The sequence below is a fragment of the Diospyros lotus genome, chromosome 2, assembly GCF_014633365.1.
Source record: "Diospyros lotus cultivar Yz01 chromosome 2, ASM1463336v1, whole genome shotgun sequence".
NCBI lineage: Eukaryota > Viridiplantae > Streptophyta > Magnoliopsida > Ericales > Ebenaceae > Diospyros > Diospyros lotus.
In genome coordinates, this window is record NC_068339.1 from 33,493,782 (window position 1) to 33,515,347 (window position 21,566).

Consider the following 21,566-nt stretch of genomic DNA (forward strand, 5'->3'; position numbering starts at 1 on the left):
AATTCTGTCCGTACCGGGGAAAAGAAAATTTTACTCTTGCGGGCAGCAAATGGCGACTGCCGAGTGACCGAGAAAATTTTCCCGGGAAAATCGAGTGGATAAGAGAAAACGAGGAATCAGAATCTGAATCTCACTTGAGAGTGTTTGTCTCCTTCTGTTTACACTCAGCAATTGCGATACGCTTTAATGGCTATCTCTTCATTGAGCTCGGACGACGCAACTTCGTAGTTAAGCCATTCCGCTTCGGATTGGAAGTTATCTCAGGTCTTCGGCCCCATGACTTTCAGCACTGGCGCTTCTCCTTCCGCCTTGGATTGGAAGTTCTCTCAGGTCTTCGGCGAACGAAGCCCGGGAGAGGAAGTTCAAGATGGTTAGGGTTTCTAACTCATCGATGAGTACTCGGTTATTTGTGATTCCGCGTGCTCTTCTGAAATACACAATTGTAAACTCACTTTATTGCGCCGTAGTCGAATGGTGATGGATTTGAGCTGTTTCCAACAAAATATGTATCCACGTTAGTTTAACTGTCATGGGGTTATCCAGTATTCAGTAGGACTATACGATTAGTTCAGTTTGGGATTGCGTTTCCCGAGTTCATATGACTCGGGATAACATCACAGCCGTTAATAATGCAGTCTTTAACTGGCTTAGTTACCTTTATCCTTGTTTTTTCATGCATGCTAAGCGAAAATTTAGTTGAGTTGGAAGAGATGATACAAATGGAGTTCATTTGAAATTATGCTTTGACAGAGCGGAATGGAGAAAAAGGTACCCATGTAGCTGAGCCAACTAGCAAAAGACGGCTTAGATGAGTAGGCGACTTTTTCTGCATGATGACATCTTGACTGGATAAAATTAACTTCTTTATCTAGGAACTCATATCTCTGTTTGTAATTTATTTGAGTTATGCTCTAATTTCAGGTCATGATGCCAATAGAATGATTGATGCAGAATGACATTTATCCAATATTTGGCTTGATCAAAGTCAATCCTACAAAAATTCATGAAACAGTTGTAAAGAGTAGTCATTGATCCACTTCTTTGAAACCCAACTCTATAATGTCTCTCCAGGATGGGGTTTCTTCTTGTCTCTATGAGTTCATTAGCCTACATTTTTTATTATGGAATGTCATATGTGAAGGAACTTCCTGTCATTTTTTTTCCAGTTAAATATTAACTACTGACCTTTCTGTCACAACCATCTTACTGATATTAAAAATATAGCCTGTAAATTTTTTCATCTGACTGACAGTCTGCCATATGTAGCTCTGTGATGATTTGTACTTGTCCAGTATTAGTGAGTGTATAAAGTTAGTCTGTCATCTGATTTATTAGGCTACATATTTATTGATAATGTTCGTCCAATGGCAATAACGTGTCAAGCACATGAAAATCCATATTAAATAAATGTGCCTGAAGATGATTACTTGACTAAAAGTTGGGTCACTGCAACTTTGATGCTTCCTTCTCTTTGGTTTTTGATGAACATTAGATGCAATAATTTTTTTTTCTCTTTGACCTTTTGAGTTCTTCTATTTTTGGTGGATAATTTATTGACTATAGAAGTTAAATATTTTACCTTTTGTTTTGGTTCATTGCTGTAGTTATGTTTGTAAACAAGTTAACAAAATTATAATACTTTGGTGTATCCTGCTAATTTGCTGTGAAGAATCACATCTTGTATACAGATCTATGCTTGTGCTTCTTAGCTGATGTATCCCCCTTTTCTAATGAGTGTATTTCTTACTCTTCTTGTTTATGTGAATGGTGGAATTTCCAAGTTGCCATTTTAGGTTGTCTCAAAGCGCATGCCACCTCATTCTATTAGACTCTTTTGGCATGTTGAGTGGGTGTGAACTACTGTTATTGTAGATGCCAACTAAATTTCTAGTTTCTAATTTCTATTATTGCTACTCAAGCACTATGAACCTAAACTTTTGAAGGGAAAAAAAGAAGAAGAAGAAAGACTGAGAGAGGTAAAGAAGGATGGAAAAAAGAAAGTAGTTGTTTAGCTTTCATGAGTGATGTGGTTTGATGGGCTGCTAAGACAAACTTATCCTTTGTTCTGCTGCCTGCAATGTTATAGCTGGGAAAACTTGCTGGATTAAAAAATGACAACCATACAAGGGAATGATTGAAATATTATTGATCTTAGTCTACTCCTTGGAACTGTTTTTGGTTTTGATTTTTTTTTTTATCTTTCCATAAATTTCTTTAGCATTATATCATTATGGAATTATTGCTAAATGTTGGTTCTTCTTCTAGTTGACATCATATCTACAATTGAATTCGACAAGAGTGGTGATTATCTTGCAGTTGGAGATAAAGGCGGTCGTGTTGTAATTTTTGAAAGGAAGGCTAATAAAAATGTGAGAATGGTGCATCTATTCAAGTGTTTCAACTTTTGTTTATAAAATTTACCTGGCAAGAGTTTTAAATTCAGTTTGGACCTCTCTCTCTGTATGTGTGTGTGCACCTGTGTAAAAGACCCAAAGTTCCATTTATTTATGAGAAGATTGAAAATATTTATTTATGTTTATTTTCTTTTGTTAGGTTTTAAGGGAGCGCTACACTCCAAATGAGTTGGAACAACTGAATTTTGTGGACAGACAGCATCCTGAATTCCAATATAAAACTGAATTTCAGAGTCATGAGCCTGAGGTCTGCCTTTTGGATTATTATTTCTAACATAGAAGTTGTAGTTTGACTGTTTTGATTGAAATTGTGTATATTTGGCTTTCTATGTGTATTATAGAATGTGATCAATTTCTCTTTTATATAGTTTGATTATCTGAAGAGTTTGGAGATTGAAGAGAGGATCAACAAAGTGAGATGGTGCACAACACCTAATGGATCACTGTTTATTCTTTCAACAAATGATAAGACAATAAAACTGTGGAAGGTATGGAATTGTTGGAATAAAAAATATGAATGTTAATAATTTTACCTTTGTTTTAGATCTGTTTTTGAATAAAATAGTTTTGTAAAATTTTGGTGGAAGAATTTTGATCCTTGCTTTTTCCCTTTTTGCCATACTGTTTGATCATGGGGATAACTAAAGAATTCATAAATTATTTTATGGAAATAAGAGATCGGGAGGCCAACGGGCCAAGAATATTGCAAAGATGAGGATCCGAAATTCTAGGGAAGTTAGAGATAGAGGGAAAAGAAGGAGGGTTGTGTTAGGTAGCCGACAGCCAACGTAAAACTTAGTCGGATCCAAAACATGAACTCTAGACAAATTATGAAAAATTGTTTGGGTGTGGGCGTAACCCTTCATAGCGACGCGCTACACTGCCCCCGTGTAGTGACAAGTGAGTTAGGGCCGCTGCATCGGCGCCCGGATGTAGTGATAAATGAGCAAGGGTTCCCGTATTTGCTTGGACGGATGTGGGTAAAGAAGCTAGTCCAAAATCAAAATCAAAATCAAAACCAAAATCAAAACCAAAACCAAAACCAAAATCAAATTCAAAGTCAAGGCCAAAAACAAAATCAAATCCAAAGTCAAGGCCAAAAACAAAATCATAGATTAAGGATTGGGTCATGGAACATAGGAACATTAATAGGCAAAGCTATGGAAGTGGTGGATGTGATGATTAGGAGAAAAATTAATATTATGTGCCTTCAAGAGACGAGATGGGTAGGGAAAAAAGCAAAAACTTTATCAGAAGCTGGATATAAAATATGGTACACAGGAACTGATCGAGCGAAAAATGGAGTGAGGATTATTATGGATAAAAGCTTAATAGATGAGGTAGTGGATGTAAAGAGAATAGGGGATAGAATTATTATGGTGAAGATTAGTCTAGGAAGAATGACTATGAATATCTTTAGTACATATGCACCACAAGCGGGGTTAGGTGATGAGATAAAAGCAAAATTCTGGGAGGACCTAGAGGGACTCATACAAATGATACCAAGAGGAGAGAAAGTGATTATAGGAGGTGACTTAAATGGGCACGTGGGTAGAGACGGAAACGGATATAGAGAGGTACACGGAGGGTATGGATTCGGGGAAATTAATAATGAGGGTAAATCTATCCTAGATTTTGCTATGGCATATGGGCTCATTATAACCAATACTAGGTTCAAAAAACGGGGCGAACACTTAATCACATATAAAAATATCACTTCAAGCACCCAAATAGATTACTTCCTCATGAGACAAGAGGATCGGTTATGTTGTAGGAATTGTAAGGTGATACCGGGAGAGTGTTTGACTACTCAACATAGACTTTTAGTACTTGACGTCCAAGTAAGAAATTGGAAGAGAAAAAATCACATAAAACAAAATCCAAGAATCAGGTGGTGGAATTTAAAAGGGGAGAAACAACTAATCTTCAAAGAAAAATTAAGGGATAGAAGGGAATGGAATGGAGAAAGACAGACAAACCAAATGTGGAAAGAAATGGCTAATGCTCTGAGAAGCACGACAAATGTAGTCCTTGGAGAGACAAATGGTAGAGCCCCTAACCTTAAGGAGTCTTGGTGGTGGAATGAAGAGGTACAATTGAAAATTAAAAATAAGAACACTTGCTATAAGGCGGTATATCAATGTAACAATGAAGAAAATCAAAAAAATTATAAAGAAGCAAAAAAGGCAACAAAAAAAGCTGTTAGTGAAGCAAGGTCAAAAGCATATGAGAATCTATATAAACGACTTGATACAAAAGATGGAGAAAGGGATATATATAAATTAGCTAAAGCAAGAGAAAGAAAAACACGAGATTTAAATCTAGTGAAATGCATAAAAGATGACAATCAAAATGTTTTAGTAAATGAGGGAGCGATTAAGGAGAGATGGAAGGAGTATTTCACAAAATTATTCAATGATGGTGGTGACACAAGAGTTAGGTTGGGATATCTTAGTAACTCCGAAGGGAATGTGAGCTACACATTCTATCGACGCATAAGTTCAAATGAAATAAGGCAAGCATTAAAAAAGATGAAAAATCATAAGGCAATGGGACCAGATAATATACCAATAGAAGCATGGAAATGCATGGGAGAAGAGGGCATCTCCTGGTTAACGCAACTATTTAACGCCATCCTTAAATCAAAAAAGATACCAGATGAGTGGAGGAAGAGTACTTTGGTTCCTATATACAAGAACAAAGGAGATGTTCAAAATTGTGAAAATTATAGAGGAATTAAGTTAATGAGTCATACCATGAAACTCTAGGAGAGAGTAATAGAGCAGAGGCTCAGAAAGGAAACAAAGGTGTCAGAAAATCAGTTTGGTTTCATGCCTGGTAGGTCAACAATGGAAGCTATATATTTACTGAGGCGTCTAATGGAAAGGTATCGAGATCATCAGAAGGACCTACATATGGTGTTTATAGATCTAGAAAAGGCCTATGATAGGGTCCCTAGAGAAGTATTATGGAGGGTTTTAGAGAAGAAAGGAGTCAAAATAGCCTATATACAAGCCCTTAAGGACATGTATCATGGTGTTGAGACAAGGGTCAGAACATGCGGAGGGGATACTGAACCATTTACAACTACAATAGGATTGCATCAAGGTTCTGCACTAAGTCCATACTTATTTGCCCTAGTAATGGATGAACTCACTAAAGATATTCAGACATATGTGCCATGGTGCATGCTATTTGCAGACGACATAGTGTTGGTGGATGAAACAAAAGAAGGAGTGAACACTAAGTTTGAGTTGTGGAGAAACAATTTAGAATCTAAGAGATTTAAATTAAGTAGAAAGAAAACAGAATATATGGAATGCAAATTTAGTAAAAATGCAAGAGTGGATGATGTTATAATAAAATTAGAAGACCAAATCTTACAAAGAAAAGACCATTTTCGATATTTGGGATCAGTGATTCAAAAAGATGGAGAAATCCATGAGGATGTCGCACATAGAATTAAGGCAGGTTGGCTAAAATGGAGAAATGTATCGGGGGTGTTATGTGATGGTAAAATCACATTAAAATTGAAAGGAAAATTTTATAGGACAGCTATAAGACCAGTCTTGCTGTATGGCTCAGAATGTTGGGCAGTCAAATACCAGCATGAGCGAAAGACGAGTGTAGCGGAGATGGGGATGTTAAGATGGATGTGCGGACATACAAGAAATGATAAAATTAGAAATGAAGTTATTCGTAATAAGGTAGGAGTAGTGCCAATCAAGGAGAAGATGAGAGAGACTAGACTAAGATGGTTTGGTCATGTGAGAAGGAGACTAAGAGACGCTCCTGTGAGAAGAGTTGATGAAATGGAACAATTAGTCACAAAAAGAGGTAGAGGTAGACCCAAGAAGACTTTAGGAGAGACATTAAAATTTGATATGAAATATATGGATCTAAATGAGGATATGACAAAAGACAGAAATACATGGAAGTCTAGAATTCATGTAGCCGACCCCACATAGTGGGATAAAGGCTGGATATGTTGTTGTTGTTTGTATTCCTAAAATTTAGAGATAGCTAGTTTGTATTTTAAATAACTTAGATATCTTGTAAATAGAGTAGACTTTTATAGGAGGTAGATGTCTTGTACTCATATGTATATATACATCCTATGCACGAATGAAAAGGGAGAGTTTTTTCCTTTCTCCTAACTATTTTCTACATGGTATCAGAGCAAGATTGTTTTTCCTCCTATTATCAAACCCTAAGGGATTAGCCGCCACATAATCCAGCTCCCTTCTACCTGTACCTACCAGTTTTGCCATTATTCACAATGGCTGACAGAAGTAGCCAATCCTCCGAGATCATTCCCCTACCAAATAACCACCCTGGAACCATTGACAACAACAACATGTTCACCATTACGAGGTACAAGCTAAATGGTCAAGACTATCTTCAATGGTTACAATTAGTGTTGATGTTCATATGCGGCAAGGGAAAAGATGATTACTTAACCAAAGCCACAACCAAACTAGGAGAAGCAGAATCAGGGTTCAAAGCTTGGAAGTCCGAAAATAATATGGTGATGTCTTGGCTCATCAACTCTGTGACGAACAAAATAGGTGAGAATTTTCTTCTTTATGGCTTTGCATAAGAGATTTGGGTAGCGGCTAGGGAAGCCTACTCACATATTGAGAATACCTCTGAATTATTTGAGATAAAGAGCATGCTTGATGATTTAAAGCAAGGAGATTCCCATGTTACACAGTATTTTAACTCCTTAAACAAGTATTGGCTTCAATTGGATAAGTGTGATACTATCCAATGCAAGTGTACAGTTGATTCAGTAATGTACAAGCAAATTGTGGAAAAGAAGAGACTATACAAGTTTCTCATAGGTTTGAACAAAAACCTAGATGGAGTAAGAGGGAGAATTCTTGGTACAAAGCCTCTGCCAAGTCTTAGAGAGGCGTTTGTGGAAGTTTGAAGGGAGGAAAGTCGGATGAAAGTCATGCTGAAGCCTACAAACCCGACCTTGGAGCAATCGACTTTAATCACCCGGGGAAGCCATCAAACTTCAGTTAAACAAAAGAAGGGGCGTGCTTGGTGTGATCACTATCACAAGATAGGTCACACTAAGGATACTTGTTGGGAAATCCATGGGAAGCCACCTGATTGGAAGCCAGCCCATGAAAGGAAGAGTAGAGGTACCTCAGCCTCCACAGAGGAAACCACAACAACCCTATCACCTAACCTATTTAGCAAAGAACGGATGGAATGGCTTCAAAATATGTTTGGCAAGACCTAGATTTCTTAGTCTCCTACATTGGCATCCGGCTCTATAGCTCATAAAGGTAACACCTTGCATGCCTTGACTGCTAAGAGTAATTTTTCTACTGTATGGGTTGTTGATTCAGGGGCTTTAGATCACATGACTGGAGATACTAATCTACTAACTAGATTTCAACCATGCAAGCAAGATTGGATGGTAAGAATTGCTGATGGCTCATTGTCAATGGTGGCTGGAATAGATTCAGTGGCTGTATCTACAAATCATACCTTAAATTCTATACTCTTGGTGCTAAATCTAGATTGTAACCTATTATTAGTTAGTAAGTTGTTTACTGATCATGATTGTTTGGTTAAATTCTCACAAAATCAGTGTGAATTTTAGGATTGGATTTTGGGGAAGACGATTGGTAGTGTTAAGGTATGTTCGAGACTCTACATCCTTCAAGGGACTACTTCCAGCAATAAACTTGCTCATTTTAGCAATTGTTCCTCCACTAAATCCTTTGTTTGTCTCTCTAATTTTCATTCTAACAATAATAGTGCAATCATGTTATGGCACTATAGACTAGAACATCCTAATTTTGTTTACCTCCAAAAACTATTTCCCTCATTGTTTGAGAATCAAGACCCACATATGTTGCAATGTGAAATCTGTCAATTCTCTAAACATATTCGAAAGCCTTATCCCAGTCAGACCTATACTTCATCTTACCATTTTTCTTTGATTCATAGTGATGTGTGGGGGCCTTTGAGGGTTAAAAATATTACAGGGGTTCGTTGGTTCATATCCTTTATTGATGATCGTACTTACCTTACTTGGGTATTTCTTATGAAAGATAAATTTGAAGTTGGTCCTATTTTCCGAACCTTTCATTCAATGGTGCAACAACAATTTAATGCCAAAATTCAGATCCTAAGGATTGATAATGGCAAAGAATACTTTAATTCTATTCTTGGTCATTATCTCTCCCATCAAGGCATTATACATCAAAGCTCATGTGTCAATACCCCCCAACAAAATGGGGTTGTTGAATGAAAGAACCGACACCTGTTAGAAGTGGCAAGATCCCTATTATTTTCTACTAATGTCTCCAAACATTTTTGAGGTGAGGCTATCCTTACGGCCACGTACTGTATAAATAGAATGCCCTCACGCATCCTAAAGCATCAAACTCCTAGTCAACTTCTCCTCACTTCCTTTCCTCACACTCGGATTCTTTCACAAATTCCTCTAAAAATTTTTGGTTGTTGTGCATTTGTTCATGTTCACAACTACCTTAGAAGCAAGCTTAATCCTAAGTCCATCAAATACATCTTCCTAGGCTACTCTCCTCATCAAAAAGGTTACAAAGGCTACTCTCACGAGCTTCAAAAATTCTTCACCTCTATGGATGTAACCTTTTCTGAGCATCAACCCTATTATCCCAAATCTAATATTCAGGGGAGAACACTCAAAACACTTAAAATAACTCTTCAGAATATCAGTTTTGGGATATTCTATCTTTCCCTACTGATAACTAGCTCCCTGCCAGTAACTAGATTCTAATTCTTCGATCAACCATTCTCCTTCTCCTATCAAGGGATTCCAATTTTATTCTTGGAGACAGTTTAAACATAAGGAAAGTGAGGACTGAACATGCCCTAGGACTGATTGAGAGGCTAACCCAAATTCAGATCTGGTGATAATAAGGGGAAGGAATACAACCACTGGTGAAAATTCTAAGACTGCTTCTATTGATGATGAGGATTTATTACCTTGAGAAAGGGAGTAAGATCATAAACACAACATCCTATACAAAACTATATCTCATACAAGGGTCTCTCACCCAATTTTAGCACATTTGTTTTAAATGTGGATAAAGTGCAAGTTCCCAACACTATTCAAGAGGCTTTTCAACATCCTAAGTGGAGGGAGGTTGTCCTTGAGGACATCAAGGCTTTGGAAAAAAATGAGACATGGAATATCATTGATTTATCTCCTGGAAAGAATCACGTGGGTTGCAAATGGGTTCTTACAGTAAAATGCAGGGAGGATGGAAGGATCGACGAGTTTAAAGCCCGACTAGTGGCAAAGGGCTTCACCTAATCCTATGGTATCGATTACCAAGAAACATTTGCCCTTGTGGCAAAGCTAAATACCATCAGAGTTTTGTTGTCCCTAGCAACAAATTTGGATTGGCCTGTGCACCGGTTAGACGTAAAGAATGCATTCCTAAATGGAGATTTAGAAGAGGAAGTTTACATGGAAATTCCCCATGGATTTGAAACTAAGCTTACAAGAAACAAAGTATGCAAGCTAAGGAGATCACTCTATAGACTTAAACAATCCCTGAGAGCTTGGTTTGAGAGATTTACAAGGGCAGTCAAGAAGCATGGATACAATCAATGCCAAGCATACCACACCTTATTCATCAAGCACTCCTTGGAAGGTAAAATTTCTATTCTTATTGTATATGTGGATGATATCATTGTTACAGGAAATAATATTTTTGAAATCAAAAGCTTAAAGATGTACTTGCAATGGAATTTGAGATTAAGGATCTTGAAAGTCTAAGATACTTCTTAGGCATGGAAGTTGCAAGGTCCAAAGAAGGGATTTTAGTCTCCCAAATGAAGTATATCCTTGATCTCCTAAATGAGATAGGGATGTTGGGTTGCAAACCAATAGATACTCCTATAGAATCTACGACAGAATTAGACATTGGCAAAGAAAGCACTCCAGTTGACAAAGGGAGATATCAAAGGTTGGTGGGAAAGCTCATTTACTTGTCACATACTAGACCGAATATAGGCTTTTCTGTGAGCATTGTAAGTCAATTCATGAATGATCCCAAAGAAGAGCATTTGGAAGCAGTTTATCGCATCCTAAGGTACTTAAAATTAACTCTAGGCAAGGGATTAATGTTCAGGAAAATGGCAAACTGAAGGATAAAAATCTATAGTGATGCTGATTGGGATGGGTTAATCCTAGATAGAAGATCAACTTCTGGATATTGTTCATTTGTATGGGGAAATCTATTTACTTGGCGTAGCAAGAAACAATCTGTTGTCTCTAGAAGCAGTGCGAAGGCTGAGTTTAGAGCTATGGCTCAAGGATTTGTGAAGGAATATGGTTAAGAAGGCTACTTCAAGAATTACAAATACCTATGACAAAGCCGGTACAAGTATTGTGTGATAACCAATTGGCTATTAGTATTGCAAAAAATTCGGTTCATCATGACTGGACAAAACATGTGGAGATTAATAGGCATTTCATCAAAGAAAGATAGAAGAAAGGGTATTCAAGTTAAGCTACACTCTTACTAGCAGTCTAGTAGCTGACATTCTCACTAAGGCTCTACCAAGAAGAGTATTTGATGAATTAAGTTGCAAGCTTGACTTAAATAACATATTTAGCCCAGCTTGAGGGGGAGTGTGGAAATAAGAGATCGGGAGGCCAATAGGTCGAGAATATTGCAAAGATGAGGATCCGAAATTCTAGGGAAGTTAGAGATAGAGCGAAAAGAAGATAATTAAGTTTATATAATTTAGTTTAAATTATATTCCTAAAATTTAGAGATAACTAGTTTGTATTTTAAATAACATAGATATCTTGTAAATAGAATAGACTTCTATACGAGGTAGATGTCTTGTACTCATATGTATATATACATCCTATGCACGAATGAAAAGGGAGAGTTTTTCCTTTCTCCTAAATATTTTCTACACATTTACGTCATATTCTTCCAAGATATGAAAAAATAAGATAGAAGATAACTAATTTTAACTCAATATGGTCCCATATCTAAGGCATGTATATAAATTAGCACTTATTTGATACATAATATCATTGACTCAGAACTTATATTATACTCTAGGACTAATAGACAAAAAGGTAAGCTCCCATATGAAAATTCTTGGTATAAACAATTGATTTTGAAGTGGACAGGAGCATCATTTGTAGAGAATACTAACAACCTGAAAACTAGCTGTGTTGTGGGGTGCCTTAGAAAAACCAAAGTTCATAGAAAATAACCTATGTATGCTCGAAGATTCGGATGACTCCCGAGAGTCTCCTGGGGTGAGAGTCCCCCGGAGCCTCTAGAGAGTCTTCCAGGGTGGTCAAGCCTCAGCATTGCATAACCTGAAGACTCACCTTGAGTCATTCGGGCCTAAGTTACTTGGTGGCTTTGAAGACCCTGGAAACACTCATTGGGGTACTTTCACCCAGAAGATATCTCCAGGCCCTTCGACTTCGCTCGACGCATCTTCCTCAGAGAGTTGGCGGACTCCCATCCACATACCACATGCTACGTGGGTCCCACCATCAGGTATCTATAAATACCTGCTCATTCCATAGCAAAAGGATCTTTTTGCAACCTGTTTAGACTCACACCTTCTCTTTGAGACCTTGGTCCCGAAGACTTAGACTCTGAACTACGTTCTACCCATCAGGAGATTACTCCTCAAAAGACCCCCAACTAACATATAACTCACATATCTTTTGCATCTTTGCATATTTACTTTCGGACATCAGTGTTTGACTTAGGCATTGAAGGGCCCACTTGGGGAAGATCCCCGCGTGCCTTTTGTTCGTCTCTTTGATTATAGACCCATCCGGAGCAGCAGCCACGAGAATTGATCAGGCCCATCCCCCGAAGACTCTCTAGGACCCTCTTGATCTTGGTCCCTCAAAGACTCTTTAGGGATAACAGACTCGAAGACTCATTTAGGTCCCTCGAAGCCTTAGCTCTCTCGGAGAACGGATTGAGTCAAGCCTTTGTTGATCTTCTAAGTGGCATTTCGGACCTCACTGTTCTCTTAGGAAGCTCTTCTCTTGTTGTTTCCAAGACAAATAAATTTAATTGTTGTAGTCAGGCAATAACAATTTGGCGCCGTTTGTGGGAATGAACAAGAAGCCATTATTCATGACTAAGGGAACGAGGTCTACTCGAACAAGGGGATCTGAATGTGAGGCCACTACCGGGGAGCATTTGTTGACCATCTCTCTAGAACCTATGGCATCCCAAAGAAACAAGGGAGCTGGTGAACAACACCCACCGGTGCAGGACTGGTCTATTAAGCAAACATCTCCTACACTTACATCTCTCGCACACTTGGTCTCTAGACAATTGACCCCCGAGCCAACTCAACCAAGGACTATTGAAGGTGGCTGGGCACTGGTTGACATACCTGGAACCTTTGGAGCAAAAAAATCCTCCATTGTGTCCCTTTAATAATTCCAAATAATAGAACAAAGATATGAAGAATTGAGAAAGAGTGATGAGGAGAAGTCCAAAACTCTACAACATCTATCTGGTTTGCTGTGTGTGCTTTTTCCAGTCCCAAGAGAAGCTCAAGCCCTTAGAATGCCTTTCTCAGGCGGTGTTCACATTAGCACTTTAGCACCCTTACAACAACCACCATTGGTTCCCCCGAAACCGCAACAACAAATCCCCACTGCAGAAGTCTTATATGTGATGAGGCATAAAAACACTAGGGAAAGTGTTATGTGAGAAGAAACAGTGGGAAGCACGGCCTCGACTAAAGAAGCACACAAGCCTGAGTAGGATATTCAACCAGGATCCCTTCCAACTTCTTTGGCCATGGAAATCAAAAAGATAATTGAAGATGTTTTCAAAAAAAAAGTAGCAGGGACAATCTTCGACGATGCACAGCCATGGTGGGTCCCCTTTTCTAAAGATGTGCTCAGTCATGCCCTTCTACACAAATTTAAACTCTTGCACTTGCCTGAGTATAGTGGCAGAGAGGACCCTATCCTCCACGAGCAACGATTCAAATCCTTGGAGTACCTATACAAATGGGGTGATGCCACCATGTGCTTGGTTTCCCACAGTCATTGACAGAATACACCCATGCCTGGTTTAGTGAATTACCCTCTGGAAACATCACTTCCTACGAGCGGAGTTTGTTGCAGCCTTTGTAGCTCATGCCTCAAGAAAGAAGGACCCCACTTAGCTCCTTAGTATTTGATAGGGTCCCAAGGAAACTTTGAGGCAATACATTGATTGCTTTAGATATGCGATGTTGGAGGTCCATGATTTACTGGTCAGGGTGGTAGTATTAGCTTTTTTGCAAGGATTACCCTGGTGCCACTCAGAGAGTCCCTTGTTCTCAAACAGTCGACCACATTGGCCAACTTATTTGCCCATGCCAATAGATACGTTGTACAGTTGGGCATTTTAAGAACCTGTGATTTGCCAAAGTAGCCTGAAGAAGGGCCAAAGAAAAGAGGCCAACTTGCATGTGATAGGGGCAGGTAACTTGATATAAAGATTCCCAAGCCTGATGACTACCTTAGATATTGCCACCAAGCATATGCCCCGCCTCTGGTTAGGATACCAGCCCCCACAACCCTTACAATCCCTCTTACGGGGCTCATCAACTTTCCCTCATCCTTGAATGAATCAAAAGAGAAGGACCCACAACCTTTCTGCCAATTCCACCAATATCTGGGTTATATAACGGAAAATTGCCACACTTTTTGTGAACAAATTGGAAGGCTGGCCAGGGAGGGTAAGATTGACCAATTCCTCCCAAATTGACCTATGCTGGCCCCAACTCATCGGAGGGCACCCCATCACAACAATCCACCGCAACAAGATAGATTTCTTAAGACAGATCGAGGCCTATTGAGGGGATGGCCTCAAGGCGGTGGAAATTAGCAATACAGGGCCCTGCCAGAACAACAGAGGGGGCCTTAAGAGGGAGAAACCTCTACACCCCTAGCGGACAATGAACCTACGCGAGAGCATATCCATGTTATTTCGGGAGGCGAGACTTTGGCCGGTGACTCTTCATCGACCCGAAAATCATATGCGCACCAAGCTCTGCTCGTAAGACTTTGTGGCACATGTGGTGCCTGATGAGGAACCTATCACCTTCTGTAAGATCCCACATCGAGCGATAGCAAGGACCGGAAAAACTTACCCTGATGGGCCTACGTGAACTTTCTAGGGGTCACCCATCCTTAAGCTTTCCCAGCTCAAGCATGCTTGACCCAAGAGTTCTTTGCCTACATTCAACCCAAAAGGTATCTAACTGGTGTTTTTTCTTTCTTTACTTATCCTCGATATATACTACTCTTATTTGGGCTCTTAGGGTATTACATTCTCCCCCCCTTAAGCACATGACGTTTTTGTCATACGACCTTACAACTGGTCCCAGATCTTCTCTTCTTTGGGGGCTACCATCCTAGAAGCCTACCAGAAGTCGCTTCTTGTACAGGCCCTCGAGCCCCGGCGCCACTCCCCGCCCTCATTGGACCGCCTTCACCAAGGGTCGGCTCTGATACCACCTGTAACATCCCACTTCGAGCGATAGGAAGGACCAAATCAACTTACCCTGATCGGCCTATGCGAACTTCCCAGGGGTCACCCATCCTTGAGCTACCCTAGTTCAAACACGCTCAACCCGAGAGTTCTTTATCCACATTCAGCACAAAAGGTATCAAGCTGGTGTTGTTTCCTTCCTTATTTATCCTCGATGTATACTACCATTCTCTGGACTCTTGGGGTATTACATAGGTATCCAGCTGGTATTATTTCTTTCCTTACTTATCCTCGATATATACTACATTTCTCTGGGTTCTTGGAGTATTATATTCTCCCCCCCTTGAGCACATGACGTCCTTGTCATGCAACCTTACAATTGGTCCTAGCTCTCCCTTTTGGAGGCTGCCATCCTAGAAGCCTGCCAGGAGCCGCTCCTTGTTCAGGCCCTCGCGCCCCGGCGCCACTCCCTGCCCTTATCAGGCCGCCTTCTTCAAGGGTCAACTTTGATACCACCTGTAACATCTCACATCGAGCGATATGAAAGATCAGATCAACTTACCCTGATAGGCTTACTCGAACTTCCTAGGGGTTATTCATCCTTGAGCTACCCTAGCTCAAGCACGCTTAACCCGGGAGGTCTTTATCCACATTCAGCCCAAAAGGTATCCAACTAGCGTTGTTTCTTTCCTTACTTATCCTCGATATATACTACCATTTTCTGGACTCTTGGGGTATTACATAGGTATACAACTGGTATTATTTTTTTCCTTACTTATCCTCGATTTATACTACCTTTCTCTAGGCTCTTGGGGTATTACATTCTTCCCTACTTGAGCATATGAGGTCCTCGTCATGCGACCTTACAACTGGTCCCAGCTCTCCTATTTGGAGGCTGCCATCCTAGAAGTTTGCTAGGAACCACTCCTTGTTCAGGCCCTCGCGCCTCGGCACCACTCCCTGCCCTCATCGGACCGCCTTCTCCAAGGGTCAGCTCTGATACCACCTGGTCCACCTGTAACATCCCACATCGAGCGATAGGAAGGATTGGAACAATTTACCCTGATGGGTCTACGCGAACTTCCCAGGGGTCACCCATCCTTAAGCTTCTCTTGCTCAAACACGCTTAACCCGGGAGTTCTTTGCCTACATTCAAGCCAAAAGGTATCCAGCTGGTGTTGTTTCCTTCCTTACTTATTCTCGATATATACTACCATTCTCTGGGCTCTTGGGATATTACATCTTCACTCCCACAGACCAGGGGAATATACTTATGCCCCATGATGACCCCTTCGTCGTTTTTGCCATAATTGCCAAGCACCCAATTGATCGTATCCCTGTGGATAGCGGCAATTCTATCAATTTGATTTACTGAAACTGCTTTGAACAGATGCACATTGCTTACGATCGCGTCCGACCCATTTCCTTGCTATTGTATAGCTTTACCGTAGAGGTAGTACCTGTGGCAGGTTCTTTGTAGTTGTTGATAACTCTGGGATCTCATCCTCGCAGCGTTACTCGCCAAGTGAACTTCATGGTGATCAAGACAATGTCCACAGCTTACAATGTCATTCTCAGGATATCGCTCATTAATAACATGAGGGTAGTCATACATCCCGGCTACCTCCTATTGAAATTTTCAATTCCTAGTGGTGTGGGCCAGGTCAGAGGTGACCAAAAGAAGGCCTGAGTTTGTTATAGATCCACCAAAGCAGGAAAGGGCAAAGAGGTTTCCCATGAACCTGAAAAAACCATGTCTATTTTAGAACAAGCATCGCTGAAACTAGTGTTCTAAAACGCGCTAGGCGCTAGTCGGGCACCAAACTGGGGCCTAGTGCCTAGGATGCCTAGGTGAACTGCTACGCTTTTTTTTTTTTTTTAAATTTTTAATGTAATTTCATGTTATTTTCTGATAAATCAAAGTTAAAAAGACAAATGAAACTTATATATACATATATAAATAAGAAATTTATATATATTTATGTATATAAACAATATATTTATAAATAGATCTGTTTATATATAAACTGGGGTGATGGCTAGGGCGAAGGAAGAACAACTAACAATGAGAGAGACGATTGGTGGCAGCGGCCAAGGGCCAAGGGAAATTGGGGCTAAGAGAGATGACTGGAGCGATGGCCAAGGGAAATTAGGAAATCAAGGGCCAAGAAAGATGATTGGCGGCGGTAGCGGTGATGAGAGAGAGCTTTCGAAGAGGCTATTGGTGGCGGCAACGAGTGAGAGAAATTGGCCTAGGCGCCGTTGACGACCGGTTAATTGGATCGGCGCCTAGGGAGGCCGATTAGCCAATATTCGTGGCAGCCAGGGGCCGTCTAACGCCTCAGCAACCGCCTAGCTCGATTTTTAGAACACTAGCTGAAACCTTAGCATGTGGAAGTCCTGGAACCCATCAAACTCTATGAAAATGAAGAAGAAAAGATAGTTTATGTAGGAAGCCAACTGTCGATAGAATAAAGATAGGAAATTGTACAGTGTCTATGGGAAAATGCGGACATTTTTGCATGGCCATCTATTGATATGCCAGGGATTGACCCTAAGATAATTTCCCTTCAATAAAACATAAAGCCCAGAGCCAAGCTTGTCAAGCAAAAGAAAGGAATATTACCCCAGACAGGCTACTAGCCATCGAGGAGGAAGTTGACAAACTCTTGAAAGCAGGGTTCATACGTGAGGTCCACTACCCTGACTGGCAAATTACAGGTTCGTAAATTGTCCAACTGCACAACGTATCTGTTGACGTGGGCAAATAAATGGGCTAATGTGATCGGTTGTTTGAGAGCGAGGGACTCTCCGAGTGGCACCAGAGTAGTCCCTTGCAAAAAAGATGATACTGTTGATGGAGTTGTAATCTAGGAGTCAATCATAAGAGTTGTGAGTTGGCTACATATCTTTTTAATCTCGGATATATTTTGATTAATAAAAGTATTTATCTTTTAATACTTGGCAATAAGTTCATCTTTATATTTTCCTATTTAGATGAATCCCAAAGAGTGTAGCAATGTTAATCGGGTTATGATGAGATTATACTAATGAAATTGAATGACTGATGCTTCATTCTTAAACTATTCCTCATCATAGGACTATAGTGTGGGGCCTCTATAGTATCCTTAAGATTGGTACACACTATGCATGCTCATAAGGAGGGTAGTTGATCTTATTGACTACTGGTGTGGTAACACTAATGTAAGTGTGTAGGTGCTCATTGGCGAATGAGTTCACTAAATGACCTAACTTGAGAACATCCAAATGATAATTTTTACTAAATGTCAATTGGGAGTTCTATGTGGCGACAGGTGTTAGTAATCTCTTGTCCTAAGGTACCACAGTTATCTTGTATAAGGAGTGTCATGTTTTGATGCCACTGTACGGGTCTAATAAAATGGGTCCCTAATAGGGTGGTTATTGAGTATGATCCAAATTATACGAATGGAGGTGAGTACGCAAGATGGAATCTATTGACCTTAGTAAGATTTAAAAAGGTATATGCCCTATGTGAATGATGAAGTCACAACTCGGGAAGTCGTTGGCTAACGTGGATAATTGAGAATTAATAAGAGTTATTAATTTAGCTATAGGAGTTGTGGACTTAGCATTCATACACATAGTGTTGTGAAGTTGTGCTTGTTCGACACTGTGAGAAAGGTTTCAGCAAAAGCTTTGCCTTGGCAACAAACTCTAGATGGTCTTTTCTAGGCTTCTGATGCTTCAACGACGATTGGTCCAACATGATCAATAATGAAAAGTTCTAGAAGGGTTGGCTATGGTTTTCTACTTCTCCAGCAAGGCTCTGGAAGGAGTCCAATGGTGATGGTTGCTTTGGCTAGGGTTTTCACTGCTGTGTGTGTCGATAAACGCCAATGCTATGTGAGGGCTTTAGATGATTGGGCATAGTTTGTGAATCGGCGATGGAAGGATTGGTGATGTTTTTTCCTATAATATTGTTTTATTAGTTCATTTATTTAATTTTTTTTCCCTAAAATTTCTTTTGATTTCGTTTATTTTCTAGAATCTTAATTGGATTGGGATTGTCTTTATAATCTTAATTAGATTATATCAAGGGATCCTAGTTAGAATAGATTTTTATCAATTAGTTATCTATTAATAATTATGTATTATAAAGCATACTTCAATGAATACTATTGACTAATGATATTTGGTTTGAGTAATCAAGATTGCTCTTGTTTCTTTGGTTTAGATTTTGCATCAATTGGTATTAGAGTTGAAATTCTTGAATTGTTGTTGGAGATTTTTTAAAATTTTGGCTCTAATACCAATAAATGTAGAACTTGAACCAAAGAAACAAGAGTAATTCTAATTACTCAAACCAAATATCATTATTCACTAGTATTCATTAATGTCTGCTCTATAATATATCATTATTTATAGAAAACTAATTGATAAAAATCTATTCTAACTAGGATTCTAGGAAATAAAAGAAATAAAAAGAAACTATGTAAAAAATTAAATAAATAAACTAATAAAGAAATATTAATTTCTATTTTTACACCTAAAATATTGTTTCCCAAAATATTTATTTGTATGATATTCATCAATAACTTTTTAGCTTCTTGAGTTTCTTTTTTTTTCTTTTTTTTTGGGGTGGGGGAGGGGTGTGTTAGAATATTACTAGAATTTTTTTGTATGTTCTTTGTTATCTTTTCCGTGGTTGTTATTACCTTTTTTGATTATAGACTTTATTATTTTTTTAGGATAGTCAAAGACCCCTATATATACCCATTATATACCTTCTACATCATAATGACATGAATATAATATTCTCTTACTTTAATAGAATTTGTAAGACCGGACGACTTTTGTTGTTCTATCCTACTACTAGTAATTTATGTACTTATCCTAACTTATTGCCTTTTCTTTTTTAACCAAGGTTAAGGAACAGAAAGTGAAGAAAGTCAAAGAAATGGACACCAATTCATTTGTAGTCACGGAAAATGTGCTCTTGTCTGAAAAGAGTTTTGTTGGTGTGCAACACAATCCATCTTTCAATAATGGTTATTTATTAGAATGGACTGGAAAAATAGCCAACAGGTCTTTGCCATCTCATCAAGGGCATATCAAGGTAGGTATTTGTGTATCTTGGAAACCCTTGGTTGATTCTTTTCAAGGTAGCAATGTTTAACAATATATAATGCTAGTTTGCTCTGGAATAGGCAGCGAACATTGGGGATTTTGCTTGTTCAAGATGTCGGAAGGTGTTTGCTCATGCCCATGATTTTAATATTAACTCTATCTCAAATAATAGGTAAGGTTGGAGTTGGTATCTTTAGCTAATTTACATCTATTTTCTCTTTGTATCTGGTTTTTTACTTCATTCCTTCTCTTATGGATTTAACTACTGTAATGGAAGAGTTTGCATGAGTTCCCTGGCATGGGGTTCTTAGTGCCTATATAATCTGAGTTAATCCAATTACTTGGGGTAGCATATGCGGTATTGTAGAAGGTTCATGAAGTCAGTTGTAATTAAGCAATTAATTGGCTCAAACAATATTGCTACTTTCGAAGATGACCCGGTGTTCTAATGCTTATGCAGTGATGGTGAGACATTTGTTTCAGCAGATGACCTTAGGATAAACTTGTGGAATCTTGAGGTCAGTGGTCAATGTTTCAACATCATTGACATGAAGCCTTCACACATGGAGGATCTTACAGGTAAATATGCCATTGTGTTGTAATTCACCCTACTGATAACACAGATATTGAGCCTTGGACCGGTCATGCTAAATTTAAGTTATAATATATTTCAATAGTGGGTGACTTAAAATTAGGAGTATGTTACATTTCACGTGGGCATAAAATCCACTTTTGACCCAGGTTGTAATCTGGATTTTCAGATTGATGTCTGAAAGTTTAGGGCTTTTTAGCTTGATTTGTCATCAAACAATCTCCTTTTTGTCAAAATGAAAGCATATTCACATGGATCACAGAGAGGCGAGCCTGCCAGTGTTGGTTGCAGGTCCATCACACATGTCACACGCCAGCAAGTTTCTGCACATGACAGCCATGCGCCAGTAAACAAGTGGCACGTGGCCTTATGTTGCAACCTGCTTTCACTGATGCTGGAGACAGGCAAAGAACCTCTGGGGACTAATCTGCATTATCTTGCGATTTTGTTTGTTCTTCAAAGATTTTTTATGGCCTTTTTCAGTTTGCGCAGCTTTGTTTCCCAATTCATAATTTCTAATATGTTTCAAGTAAATGAGCCTTTACACTGCTCCTAAAACATCAACAAAAACTATAATAAGTTGCAAGTAAATGGCCCTTTTTGCTGCTCCTAAAACATAAATTAAAAATTTAAAACTTCAATAAGTCTTAATTTTTTTTAAAAACAAGATATATACTCAGAATGTAATATGACCCCAAATAGTGTACCAACTAAGCCTACCCCCACCTCATGTACTGCCTATTATATTAAGTTATGTACCCGTCCTGACCCTGTATTTCTGCCCCTAGCATACTGCAATCCTGGTATCTATATCTGGAAGTCATGATGATTTGGGACTCATGATAACAAATAAAGATACTATTTTAATGTGATTAGGATATAGTGATTAACTAAATGTATTTTAGTTTTAGACTTTTTGGAGTTTGTCTAAAATAATTTGTG

General features: G+C 39.0%; 1 protein-coding gene across 2 annotated transcripts in view; it reads left to right on the forward strand.

The window, feature by feature from the left end:
• Positions 1 to 21,566, forward strand: part of LOC127794939 (serine/threonine protein phosphatase 2A 55 kDa regulatory subunit B beta isoform-like) — a 111,734-nt gene continuing 90,168 nt past the window's right edge. Inside the window, exons 1-7 of one of the 2 annotated variants that reach the window (XM_052326267.1) lie at positions 2 to 370; positions 2,266 to 2,369; positions 2,554 to 2,661; positions 2,783 to 2,902; positions 19,830 to 20,021; positions 20,113 to 20,204; positions 20,493 to 20,611. In XM_052326267.1, the coding sequence (XP_052182227.1) occupies positions 277 to 370; positions 2,266 to 2,369; positions 2,554 to 2,661; positions 2,783 to 2,902; positions 19,830 to 20,021; positions 20,113 to 20,204; positions 20,493 to 20,611 (829 nt within the window). In that variant the 5' untranslated portion in view covers positions 2 to 276. Of the gene's footprint in view, positions 371 to 2,265; positions 2,370 to 2,553; positions 2,662 to 2,782; positions 2,903 to 19,829; positions 20,022 to 20,112; positions 20,205 to 20,492; positions 20,612 to 21,566 lie in introns of both variants that reach the window. The other variant, XM_052326269.1, reaches the window with a different exon arrangement.